The sequence below is a fragment of the Aspergillus udagawae genome (assembly GCF_001078395.1).
Source record: "Aspergillus udagawae IFM 46973 DNA, scaffold_1, whole genome shotgun sequence".
NCBI classification, from domain to species: domain Eukaryota; kingdom Fungi; phylum Ascomycota; class Eurotiomycetes; order Eurotiales; family Aspergillaceae; genus Aspergillus; species Aspergillus udagawae.
The window spans coordinates 711,572-723,751 of NW_025091264.1; the positions used below are offsets into that span (position 1 = coordinate 711,572).

At 52.1% G+C, this 12,180-nt stretch overlaps 5 protein-coding genes across 5 annotated transcripts; 3 read left to right on the plus strand and 2 right to left on the minus strand.

The window, feature by feature from the left end:
• Positions 1–9: 9 nt before the first annotated feature.
• Aud_000228 (putative Cu-dependent DNA-binding protein) lies at positions 10–1,038 on the minus strand (the record flags this gene model as incomplete). Its single annotated transcript, XM_043285743.1, has 2 exons — positions 10–577; positions 953–1,038. The coding sequence occupies 2 exons, from the start codon at positions 1,036–1,038 to the stop codon at positions 10–12; spliced, it is 654 nt and encodes a 217-aa protein (XP_043141678.1).
• A 1,997-nt stretch (positions 1,039–3,035) lies between these two features.
• Aud_000229 (putative actin polymerization protein Bzz1) lies at positions 3,036–5,539 on the minus strand (the record flags this gene model as incomplete). The annotated part of the gene is made up of 6 exons (XM_043285744.1): positions 3,036–3,430; positions 3,482–4,619; positions 4,672–4,752; positions 4,810–5,337; positions 5,410–5,436; positions 5,495–5,539. The coding sequence occupies 6 exons, from the start codon at positions 5,537–5,539 to the stop codon at positions 3,036–3,038; spliced, it is 2,214 nt and encodes a 737-aa protein (XP_043141679.1).
• Positions 5,540–6,369: 830 nt separating this feature from the next.
• On the plus strand, positions 6,370–8,143 carry dbp5 (ATP-dependent RNA helicase DBP5; the record flags this gene model as incomplete). Its single annotated transcript, XM_043285745.1, has 6 exons — positions 6,370–6,457; positions 6,525–6,687; positions 6,750–7,247; positions 7,304–7,541; positions 7,597–7,797; positions 7,862–8,143. 6 exons carry the CDS (start codon positions 6,370–6,372, stop codon positions 8,141–8,143), a joined length of 1,470 nt encoding a protein of 489 aa, XP_043141680.1.
• Positions 8,144–8,756: 613 nt separating this feature from the next.
• Positions 8,757–10,379, plus strand: Aud_000231 (putative GTP cyclohydrolase II; the record flags this gene model as incomplete). Its single annotated transcript, XM_043285746.1, has 4 exons — positions 8,757–8,864; positions 8,921–9,877; positions 9,931–10,212; positions 10,293–10,379. The coding sequence occupies 4 exons, from the start codon at positions 8,757–8,759 to the stop codon at positions 10,377–10,379; spliced, it is 1,434 nt and encodes a 477-aa protein (XP_043141681.1).
• Positions 10,380–10,719: 340 nt separating this feature from the next.
• Aud_000232 (dihydrodipicolinate synthase family protein) lies at positions 10,720–11,838 on the plus strand (the record flags this gene model as incomplete). The annotated part of the gene is made up of 2 exons (XM_043285747.1): positions 10,720–10,725; positions 10,792–11,838. 2 exons carry the CDS (start codon positions 10,720–10,722, stop codon positions 11,836–11,838), a joined length of 1,053 nt encoding a protein of 350 aa, XP_043141682.1.
• Between the last annotated feature and the right edge of the window lie 342 nt (positions 11,839–12,180).

Consider the following 12,180-nt stretch of genomic DNA (forward strand, 5'->3'; position numbering starts at 1 on the left):
ATCCTCAGGTCACACAGAATCATCCCCCAGCCAGAACTGATCCCCCCATTCGGCCTGCATCATCACACCCCCGCCCACACCCACATCCAGATCATCCAGCGAGAAGACCCCGTCGCCGGCGTACCCGCCCGCGCCGTCCGCGAATAGGAACCCCTGGCCGTGCGCGTCGCCGTGCATCAGCGGCATCGAGACGGGGATGTCCGATACGGAGGCGAGGGCGGGGGTCGCGAACGAGCCGCAGGTTAGCGGGAAGTGCAAGGGTGGGGGCGCGGTTGTGAATACTGGGAGTGGGACTGGGAGTGTTGGGGCAGAGGATCGCGCGCCGGGATGAGGATGCCCGTGTGCGTGTGCCTGGCCGGATGCGTATCCGAGACTGTGGCTCGTCATACCCATCGGGGCATCTGTCGAGCTGCGGGAACGCGGAGAAGGTCTTGGTCGTGCGGGGACGGCGCCGGGATGCGAGCCGGGATGACTTGCAAGCGGTGCTGGGATCGCTGCGTGGCTGGCGGCCCGCGTTGCAGAGTCGAGCGAAGGACGGGGCGCGATGGGTTGGAAGGCGCTGTTGGGGCGGGAGGGTCTACCGGATGATTTCTGGAGAAACCGAACCGGAGAAACACCATATCAGCGAACGACTGCCTGAGAATGATGCATGGCAACGACAAATCCCAAAGAAAGGCAAAATCAAGACGGTGCTTCCCCCTCTTGTCTGGTGACATCTACTTTTGAAGATTGAGACTTGGACTCTGCCTCACGTCTGAGTTTGGTGTGCTCCTCTGGAGCTTGGCATGGGGTGCAGTTGCATACAGAGCAGGTCGAAAAGGGACGGCCCTTTCTGGCGATGCGGATCAATGGTCGATCTGTGGTTGTGATTGTGAGTCCGAGTCTCACTGAATGATTATCAACAGTGTTGGGGGTGGAGGAATTAGGTACCATTGTGTTTACAGGTTGTCACACGGTGGCCGCGGACGCAAGCTTCACAAGCCCACTTTTCACCGTCAATGAGCATCCCTTGATGGTGGTATGAAAGGTAGAAGCCATGATGAGGGATGAGGAGGAGGAATTTATACGTGGACTGGCGGAGAGGAGATGAGACAATGCCATCATAGACAGTGTTGGGAGGATTAAAAGGGAATAGAGCTGGAGCTGGAGCTGCCTGCCTCAGGTGTCCGGAGATCGCCTTGTTCTTGCAGCTACAGCCTGCAGGTCAAGAGAAATCCCACTTGGGTCAGCTAGGTGATGGAGACCAATTTTTACGATGTCATTGAATCCAAGTGGGTATGATTGGTGCGGATGGAGAAATATTCGACATTTTGGGGGCTGCCATAAAAGGAGGATCCTCAGAAGGAATCAGCAGGAAATTTCCTTTGGATGGAGCCTTGGTGTGCGGTGGTGTATACACGGCAGCTACTACCACTACCACTGTTGGATATTTTCCTCTTGAAGACAAAAGACGGAAACCGATTGAATCGAGACTAGCGATGAGGGATTTTCGACCCTCGGCTCCCGCAAATGAAACCCAGGGGTAGGGGTGTTTCCAGTTTCTCCCAGCTAACACCCAAAGCAGCAAAGCAGAAAGATGGGAATTGCTGGTGTAAGCTAGCAATATCATTTCATCCTTTGGCAGCGCAAGTGGGAAATGCCAGATTCGTCCTAGCATTGATCGAAACTGGTGGTCCAGCAAATTCCCTCATACATTCGGTCCCCAAGAGTCGCTTTCAGACCGCCCCTCTTCCAAAGGAAAACCAATCTTGCTGCCTGGTGTTAGGGGTCCTCAAGCTCTTGAGATAATAATAATAATGACAAACAACGAGATCTGCTGGAGAAGAAAAATTAAGACGAGGACAAGAGAATTAGAGCTTGACTGGAGACGCTCGGGTCACTATGAGGCTGGAGTAGGGCATACACATTTACTGATTACAGAGTACAGGTACTTAGAGAACACCTTGAGCATCAATTTGCTAGAGCATCAATGACATACATTATTGACTAACTACAATATAACCGAATAATATCATTTCCAATCCATTATCAATCGGAAACCTATCTCTCAACTGGCGCTCGTAATGAAAATCATATGAATGTGTAGATCAACTCGCTTGATGGAGGTGGCTGAGCACTGCATACCCGACAGCAGCAGCAACAAGCGACTAGACTAGAGCTTCTGCACAAGCCAGATAGAGGCCCGTGGCGCAGTTCGATGATCGCCGATTTTCCATGGTTATCTTGTACGGAGTATGTTGTATCTGATTTACTATGAGGTATTTCCTCCTGATGATACGATCGTGGCTCGACTAATTTCCTGCGCGATTTTCACATGTAGTTCGAATTGTAGTGGTCCTGTTTGTATACTCTATCTGCCCCGTAGTGATTTTCGGAGTAGTGCTTCATTATCCCTTTTGACTGGAGAATTTCATGCAAAATTTCAAAAGAAAGAAGACAATTCTACCGGTGAACAAATTTTATCTACCATGTCGCAAGCTGCGTAGCCAACTTCGGTATCAATTCCCGTCTTCCCATACCCCTCCTACGAAAGTACACTCCCCAATACTACCACGCTTCTCGGCACTCTCTCGGTATGTACCTTAATAGAGACGATCCCATCATCTGCAGTGTTAGCCTCCAATAGAATTTTGAGGGGAAACGGCGGCTGAAATTAAGGTATCTTCTGCGTGGCTTGTGCACAGTACTTTGATTTCCGACTGCGCTTTGCTCTGAAAGGAAGGTCCTTGCTTTGGTGACAGGCTGGCAGTTTGTCCCCTGGTTAGTTTGGTTCCAGTGGACGACCTCGAATCTGGTATTGTCAGAGATCATGAGACCGATCGTCCTGATAGATCATACTGTCTACTCCGTAGATACTATTGCGATCCAATTGCCACGGTGAGTTCAACTCTAAAAGTAGGACGACACAGAGCGTAGACAATCTTATAGGTATCCAATCATACGCTGCTGATGCCACCAATGCAAAGCTATAGATAAATATGGTCGTAATGAAGCCAACCGCTTAACAATAAGCTTAAAACCGCACGATGCCACGCTTACACTTCCTGTATATAGTTCGCAGGTACACTTTTGGTGACCCCTCCGCGTTCGACGTCGGCCCATCCGTCGCCGCTGTCCCGGTTGACCAGAACAAACCGGTCGCCTTCCACCATGCTCCATTCCATATTGCTGCGCGCTTCGTAGTCATACAGCGCTTCGACGTATTGCAATTTCTTTGCCCCTCGTCGAGGGGCGACTGCAGGCCCAACTCGCTTAGCCGCCATACTGCCAGCTAGCGAGGCAGACGAGCTCGAGTACGTAGAGCCCGGCCGATCGGTCAATCCGGGACTGGCCGTGGGCGCAGGGGATGGTGTCGGTGCCACTTCCACATATGAGGCTGGCACGAGGCCTTCTCGCGATCCAGCGCGAACGCGCATCCACCCGGAGCCATCTAGAAAACCTCAATTAGGACGATTTCCCCGCATGTCAACGACAAACTTACCATCAGGTTCGATAATATCCACGTCATCCCCTTCCTGCACTGTGATTTCGTCCGCCCCTCCAGCTTGATACGAATACAGCATCTTCCCACGCGGCTCACCTGAGTTGGTGGGAGCGGATGGCAACTCACTTGCCGCTGGAGCGCTAACGTACTGTGTCGGAGGTGGTGCGAGAATCCGATTCCTCTTCGGAGCGGCGCTGGCCGGTTTGGTCTCAGCAGGCACAGCAGGCTCTGTTGCGCTGGCGGGTTGGCTGGTAACATTTGACAACGATCGGTTTGCGCTCGCCGCATATCCGGAGCTCAAAGAGTTCATCGTATTTTGCCGAGTGAGCGATGGCGCGGCCGACGTTCCGTTCGACGGTGTAATATCGACCGCTGGCATGGCACCGGCTTGCTCCTGTCGCTCTGCCTTGAGCTTCTTCTTCTCCTCCTTCGTCTGCTCACCAGGACATTCCGCGGGTACCTTCATCTGGCATTTGCTGTGGCATGTGTACCCGCAGTCCCGACAATCGAAGCCTTTCGCTGACAGACCCCAAATGCGCTCCCCGCAAAGATCGCAGTTGGTTGGGATCTTGAACGTCTGTGACTTGAAGTTGTGATTCTTGGCTCCCAGAGACAGATCGCCAACGACCGACATGATGGTCGACGTTTCAACCTCAGCAGCTAGTCGTTTCCGGTCTGTCTCATGAAGCGCCTCCTGCAAGAAAAATATGGACCGGACAACCTCGACTTCGTTCCGGTTATCCTTCCCTTGCCGAACATTTTCTCGTACGCGCTTGGCGTTGTCAACTTCCCGTCGCTTCTGGTCGGACTCGACTCGCAAGTCCCGGACTTGCGTCTTGCCCTTGCTGAGTAGGTTGCGCAGAAACACTTTGGCTGACTCATCTGTAATCATTGACTCGTCATCATGCCAGACTGGACTGGGTTCGAATACCATGTTGGCAGGTTCCTGCACTTGAGTGACGTTGTGACGAAGGAACATGAGTGAGTCAAGGTGCGGTACATTTCGAGGAATCTCGTTCAGTAGATGTGACATGTGGTCCATACTCTTGGAGAGAGAAGCTTTCTCTAACTGAGCTGCGAGTGACCATAGCGAGTTGAGTTTTGTCACCCGGGTCTCATTCAGGTCTTGCAATCCCTATTCGACCAGTGAGTAATCCACCTTCCGTGACCTGAAGCCCTCTACTTACGTCAAGAAGCTCTGGCACATATTCATGGAAATATTTCTCCTTCATCTTGTTGGTCACATTTATGCTGATGAGGTACATGTTCTTCGACATATTAGCAAGACCAGGCCAGGCAGGGGTTGAGAAGAACAGCCAGCTCACCTTGATATTATTCATTTCCAAAATCTGCTGCTGATACGCAGCTTGCGCCTTCGCCTTCCCATGGTCAAACGAACTTTCCATCTTCTTTCTGCGCGCCTCGACCTCCTGGCATGCCCCATCATATTTCCCCTTTGCCTTCTTCAGCTCACTGTACGATGAGTCTCTCTCCTTCTCCAGCTTCGCATGATAGTCCACATGGCATTTCCTAAGTTCTTCGTACTGCGCCGCTGCTTGCTTTAGTGGCTCCGCCACTTGCGCGACCAGCTCCGAGGCAAATCTGTCCCGTTCCGCGGCATGCGATTCGACAGCGGTCAATTGCGTCGTCCAGGTGGTAAGGGAAGCGCTTTCAAGGGAGCCCGGGGTCATTATAGGATTGTCTCCAACGCTCAGGCTGCTGATTTTCTTCGCCTTGCGATCGTGGTATTTCCGACAGAGAGTAGTGAGTTTGGCGGCATATTCCTTCTCGATCACGCTCCGCTCGCGATAAAACTGTTGTATCTCGTCGAGCCATTGTATCCCATTCGACACCTATGAGTGACGTTCAACATATTTTTTCTTGGTCTTGTGGACAAAATGCGGGGAAGCGACTCCGGTACGTACCCAATTGTTCACTGGTTTAAATGCGTCCTATATCAACACATAGTATTAGGTAGCCATTCTCGAGTGCGTTGATAGTAAACTTTACCTTCAGCTCCGCCCCAAAATGGGGAGCAACGTCCGCAGTTGCCATCTCTCAGAGGGCCTCTGATGTATCCCGGCGCATAAGACACAGTGTCAGAACGCCAAACCTGGGTGTAGCGTGTACTTAGGCGGCCACGTTCGACCGTTCGTGAAAGAGAAGCCACAATCCCCCACGTGCTGACGTCCTTAGGCGTTTTATGCAGCCAGTAAGGTGTCACAGGTCGGTGAGACTAATAAAAATAGGGAAATGTTTGATAAGAAGCGACCAAAAGGCTATTGTCATCTCATGTTAACTCCGGCGTTGGTGCGGGCATTGGAAGCGGGGATGATGGCTGATGGCTCATGGGCTCATTGGGCTGAGAAGGCTGTGACATACCAAAACAGCAGTCTCAGGCCGTGCCACCCTCAGAAACCTTAGTTGCCCTGGCATTGAAGTTACCATTCTGTACCGTCCGGTACCGGGGTACCACTACGTAGTTCATCTCACCGCCTTCCGTTCAGCGCTAGTCAGGGGATAACCCAAAGAGGGAAAGTGTCATTACACGTTATCGCCTGGCTGGGTTTTTCTACCGTCATTATTGTGCTCCAAAAGCGCAGTCACGGCTTGATTCCTTGGGGATTTAAGCTTGAATTGCTATCATCTCGCCATTCGCATCAGCGTCAGTGCGATTTTGGCTCTGTGTCCTTGCACTGTGATAAATTCCCTCCTTTAATCATCTGATTCTATCCTTACTCTTGTCTCTCTCTCAATTACCCCGCTGTTCGCCTCCCAAAAATTCCCCACAGAGCTCTGGGTGTTGCCCGCCTGCTCACAGCTTCGAAACTGCTGGACCACCTTTTCGCCTTTAGTCTCTTCAGTTTCTCCTGAAGTCACCTACTATGGCCTCAGAACAGCCCGTCGAAGCCGCCCCAACGGGCGGTTCTCTCGCCGATCGCATCACGAAATCCGATGAATCAAACGCTTCCGGTACGAGCGCGATATCATCTCTCTTCGGCGGATCAGATCGAACATACGACTAATCTGTTGCAAGCAGAAACACCCGCGACCCCAGGCGACCAGACAGATGGCGCTCCTGCGGAACTTGGTGGCTCCGACCTCCACGAGCCGGAGTACAACGTCGAAGTCAAGCTCAGCGATCTACAAGCCGACCCCAACAACCCACTTTACTCTGTCAAGAAGTTTGAGGACCTTGGACTGTAAGGGCCCATCGTTTTGTGTGCAGGATTGCTTGTAACTAATCTCTTTGCGACCCTAACAGCGACCCCCGTATTCTGAAAGGGCTGTCGAACATGAACTTCCGCAAGCCTTCGAAGATCCAAGAACGAGCCCTGCCTCTACTATTGAACAACCCTCCCAAGAATTTGGTCGGCCAATCTCAGTCTGGTACCGGAAAGACCGCCGCTTTCGTTTTAAACGCATTGAGTCGTGTCGACCTGTCGACGGAGCAGATGCAGAAGACCCCTCAGGCGTTGATCTTGGCCCCTACGCGAGAGCTTGCCCGTCAGATTCTCGGCGTGGTCCAAGTCATGGGTCAATTCGTTGATGGACTTATTATTGGCGCAGCTGTTCCGACCGACAGGGACAGCCGTCCCAAAAGACTGGAGTGCTCTATTGTTGTTGGCACTCCCGGAACCGTAGGGGACATGATCAAGAGGCGTACTTTTATCCCCAACAAGCTCAAAGTGCTCGTTCTCGACGAGGCCGATAACATGCTCGACCAGCAAGGTCTCGGCGATCAGTGCATCCGTGTTAAAGCGTAAGTTAAGAGTCATACTCAGCATCTACTGCCGCCGTTCCAGCTGACTTCACTAGTCTTCTGCCGCGGGATATTCAGGTCGTCCTATTTTCAGCCACTTTTCCAGAACACGTTCATCAATACGCGTCGAAGTTTGCACCGAACGCGAACGAGATTACACTTCAGCACGAAGAATTGACTGTTGAGGGAATCAAGCAGCTCTACCTTGACTGTGCGGATGGGGAGGACAAGTACAAAACCCTTGTTCAACTTTATGGACTGCTTACTGTTGGATCGTCTATTATCTTCGTCCAGGTTAGTAAACTCACTGCGCCACATCATTAACGACTTCGTGCTGATCAGCCCCCAGACTCGTGTAGCAGCTCAAGAAATCGAGAAGCGAATGACGGCTGAAGGACACACTGTGGTATCATTGACTGGTGAGAGGGATCCCTCGGTACGCGACGCAATTATCGATCAGTTCCGCAAAGGCGAAGCCAAGGTCTTGATCGCCACCAATGTTCTTGCCAGAGGAATTGATGTTTCCACCGTCTCTATGGTTATCAACTATGTAAGTTCACGTTTCGTCTTTCCGGAATTTCATTATTGTGGCTTATGTGTCTAACCCCCTCTAGGATATCCCAGAACTCCATCAGCCCAGCGTACCTGGACGACAGGCAGATTTCCAGACATACTTGCACCGTATCGGTCGTACGGGCCGTTTCGGTCGCGTTGGTGTCTCTATCTCATTCGTGTCGAACCGCGAGGAATGGGAAATGCTCAACCAGATTCAGACATACTTTAACTGTGAGATTCAGCGCGTTGATACCAAGGACTGGGATGAGGTGGAAGATATTATTAAGAAAACCATCAAGAACTCGCGCGCCAACCCCAAATTTGCAGGCGGGAAGGAATAAAGGACGGGGGGTTTGCTCCAGCGCTGTCTATTGTGCGACGAATAAATGGCTTGGGCTACTTTTTACATGTACACAGTGATGATAGTAAAATTTGATGCCTACAAACACATTCAGGGAGATAATAGATACCATTGACGTATAAACCCTTGTCGTCTTGTTGAGGTGTATCTAGCTCTGGGGCCCTATATCAGGCGCCATGGTCAGCGATGCCGTCATAGCGGACCTGTGGGGTCGGATATCTCCGATGCTCCATAGTAGTTAACTGATAAGGATTATGTCAAGCTTCGTGGATTACTGGTCGCAACTTACGGACTGTTCGATTTTTTCGTGAGCAATTTGGCTATTAGACCAACTAATTGTACAGATATGAAGGACATATCCATGACTCTAGCGGTGAGTAGCAGCCTGCCTGGAAAAGGATGGAAAAGAGGGGTATCTGCCGGGATGCCTGATAAGATGCGGAGAGAACCTCAGATAACAAGTCACATGCAGATGCAGGAGGACAACACTCTTCTTATTCCTCCTTCTCCCGTCATCTCTTGACTCTACTCTTCCAAAGTCACTATATTCATCTGCTTCGAGATATCATCTCATCTCTACACTGACTTACAGCATGGGGGACACAACCACAGCCGCCATGCCCGAAGCTCCGAGCATCCAATCCCCTACATCTCCTACATCCCCTACGGCCCCGACAACTGGTTACAGCAAGCACATTGTGGTACGTACCAACACAGCCATGCAATCGGAACGCGGTCTGAACTAAAATCCCATCAGTTGACCACCTACCCCGGCCAAAGCGGCATAGATCCCGTTCCCCTAGTATGGGGCGCACCCGATGCCAAATCCCGTGGTCCGGTCATCGTCACCCGCGGCGGGGGGATGCTCAAGCGACGGAACGCTATGGGCGCCCACGGCGGCAGCTACAGCATCTACAATGCCCTGGCGATCGCAGCGGGAGACCTGGACGTGAACTTCCGCCCGGACTTCCGGAACAGCGAGCCCACGTTCAACTTCCCCTGGCAGCCTGCGTGGGCAGACAAGACGAAGATCGTCTCCATGGACCCGTTCGGGCATGATGTCGTCAACCAGTTCCGGCAGGAGCTGGACGCCGGCTGGGATATCCGGCCCACGATGGCGATTACGCGGGCGAATATGAAACTGGCTGAGATCGGGGAGGCCGTGAAGAATGGGCAGTTAGATGTTGATGGGTCGATTGTTGTGGACTCTTCGGGGGAGGTGCGCGTTACCAAGGTCGCGGTTGAGCCGGTCTGGTATTTGCCCGGTGTTGCGGATCGGTTTGGGGTTGATGAGGGGACGCTGCGACGCACCCTGTTTGAGCACACGGGTGGCAGCTATCCGGAGTTGATCACCCGGCCTGATTTGAAAGTTTTCCTTCCTCCTATTGGGGGGTTGACTGTTTACATCTTTGGCCCACCGGAGCGTGTGTCTGATGAGAATGTGAAGCTGGCGCTGCGGATTCACGATGAATGTAATGGAAGTGACGTCTTCCAGTCGGATATTTGCACATGCCGACCGTATCTGGCGTTCGGTATTCGGGAAGCAATCCGCGAAGCCCAGAACGGCGGCAGTGGAGTTGTTATATATTTCCGAAAGGAAGGCCGTGCTCTGGGTGAAGTCATCAAATATCTTGTGTACAATGCTCGCAAGCGTGGCGGTGACACGGCTGACAAATATTTTACTCGGACGGAGAATATTGCTGGAGTGCGAGACGTGAGTTACACTGTTCAATATGGAAGATACAAATAATACTAATGAGCGTATAGATGCGCTTTCAAGCCCTCATGCCCGACATCCTTCATTGGCTTGGGATCAAGAAGGTCGACCGCATGTTGTCCATGTCTAACATGAAGCACGATGCCATCGTTCAGTCAGGAATCAAGATCCTCGAGCGCGTGCCAATCCCGGAGGAAATGATACCGAGTGACTCGCGCGTCGAGATCGATGCGAAGATCAATGCCGGCTACTTCACGACCGGTAGACAGTATACAATGGAAGAACTGGCAGCAGTGAAGGGACGTGGCTGGGAGAAATGGGAGGATGTCACGGTAAGTAGAGCTCTTTCTGTGGAGGTGTCCTTGCTAACTCTGTCAAGCATTAACCTGCCATATATTCGGCTATTCACAAGCTCAACCTTGTCTTGAAGAATGATACGATCAGTTTGACATTAATTGACCTTTCGGGCATCCCGATCAATATGGGCTTAGGTGTTTAAGGAATTGGGTTTAGTACTGCAAACATCACCAGATAGTAAGCGACTGCAAGTGATTTAAGGCCATGTATCTCTCTGCAAAGTATTGCAGGAGGACCGTCTGGCTGTTTTTTTCCGGTCTGTCAAGCTATTAGCTATAACTGGCTGACCTACAATATCTGGCGAGCTGCCAATTCAAGCCTTACGAGCGTAGTTTACATATCGTTTCATCTTTCCATTATTCCCGATAGGACTATCTAGGATCGTAATTTGCACAATACGATGTGTTCTATTTTTTCCTACTTCGGGTCGCCATCCGACACGGATTCTTTTCCGATTGCCCCGCTCTTTTCAGTAAATCAAGATGTCCGTAGCTATACGAGTATAAAAGCCCCTGCTTGCCATTCTTCTGTGATTACGAACTATATTCTCAAAGTTGAACTACCCTTCATCTAAGCCTGAACAATTAGAACGCTACTTTACCATGGGCTCACACTCGCAACCCCCCGCAGTCTCTCCGCAACCCCACGTCCCTAAACCAGGCGTCTGGTGTCCAGCGGTGACCTTCTTCAACCATACCACCGACACCCTCGACCTCGAGTCCCAAAAGAAATACTATGCCTACCTCTCCAAAACCGGCCTCGCGGGCCTCGTCATCCTCGGCACAAACTCCGAAGCCTTCCTACTCACCCGCGAAGAGCGCGCCCAGCTCATCGCCGCTGCCCGCGAGGCCGTCGGCCCAGACTACCCCCTCATGGCCGGCGTCGGCGCCCACTCCACCAAGCAGACGCTGGAGCTAGCAGCCGACGCGGCGGCCGCTGGCGCGAACTACCTCCTCGTGCTCCCGCCTGCCTACTTCGGCAAGGCGACGACCATGAGCGTCGTGAAGCGATTTTTCGCAGACGTAGCGGCGCGGGCCCCGCTCCCCGTCATCATCTACAATTTCCCCGGCGTGTGTAACGGGGTTGACATTGACTCTGAAACGATGACTGCGATCGTGCGCGAGTCGGCGGCGGCGCGTGCCGATGGGGTGTCGAATGTAGTGGGCGTCAAGCTCACCTGTGCGTCTGTGGGGAAGATCACGCGGTTGGCGGCGACGTTCTCGCAGGACGAGTTTGCTGTTTATGGGGGGCAGTCGGATTTCCTGCTTGCCGGGCTGAGTGTTGGGTCGGCGGGGTGCATTGCGGCGTTTGCGAATGTGTTTCCGCGGACGGCGGCGCGGGTGTATGAGCTCTACAAGGCTGGGAAGGTTGATGAGGCGATGCAGTTGCAGCAGAAAGCAGCGCTGGCGGAGAGTCCGTGTAAGAGTGGGATTGCGGCGACCAAGTATGCCACAGCGGTGTTTAGTGCGTCTCTGGCGGGGATTGTGGGGGCAGAGGAGAAGCTCAGGCCGAGGACGCCGTATGAGGAGCCGACTGAAGGGGTGAAGCAGATGGTGCGGGAGGTGATGGCGGAGGTTGCGGAGATTGAGAGAAGTATATAGTTGCGATTCCTACACCAAAAGCAACTCTGAATGGCTGTGTCTTTAAGGTCGGGGGTGTTTGTGTATTAGGACGCTTAAGATATATACAATTACCGCGATGATTTCGACAACGTCCTCAATACAACATTGGAGACAACACTGCATAATATTGCTGCGTCTTTAACCAAGCTCGGTCGTGATAGAAGCAATGCAAGCATCCAGGGGACTGTGTATGTCAGCGAAGTCTACGTTTCTGTGGATTGGGCTTGGCTCGCGCTACCTGTTATGGTTCTTTTACTTAAATTCGTTTTTCTGACATTGACATTGTTGGTCAATAAAAGGCACGAAAACGGGTTGTGGAAG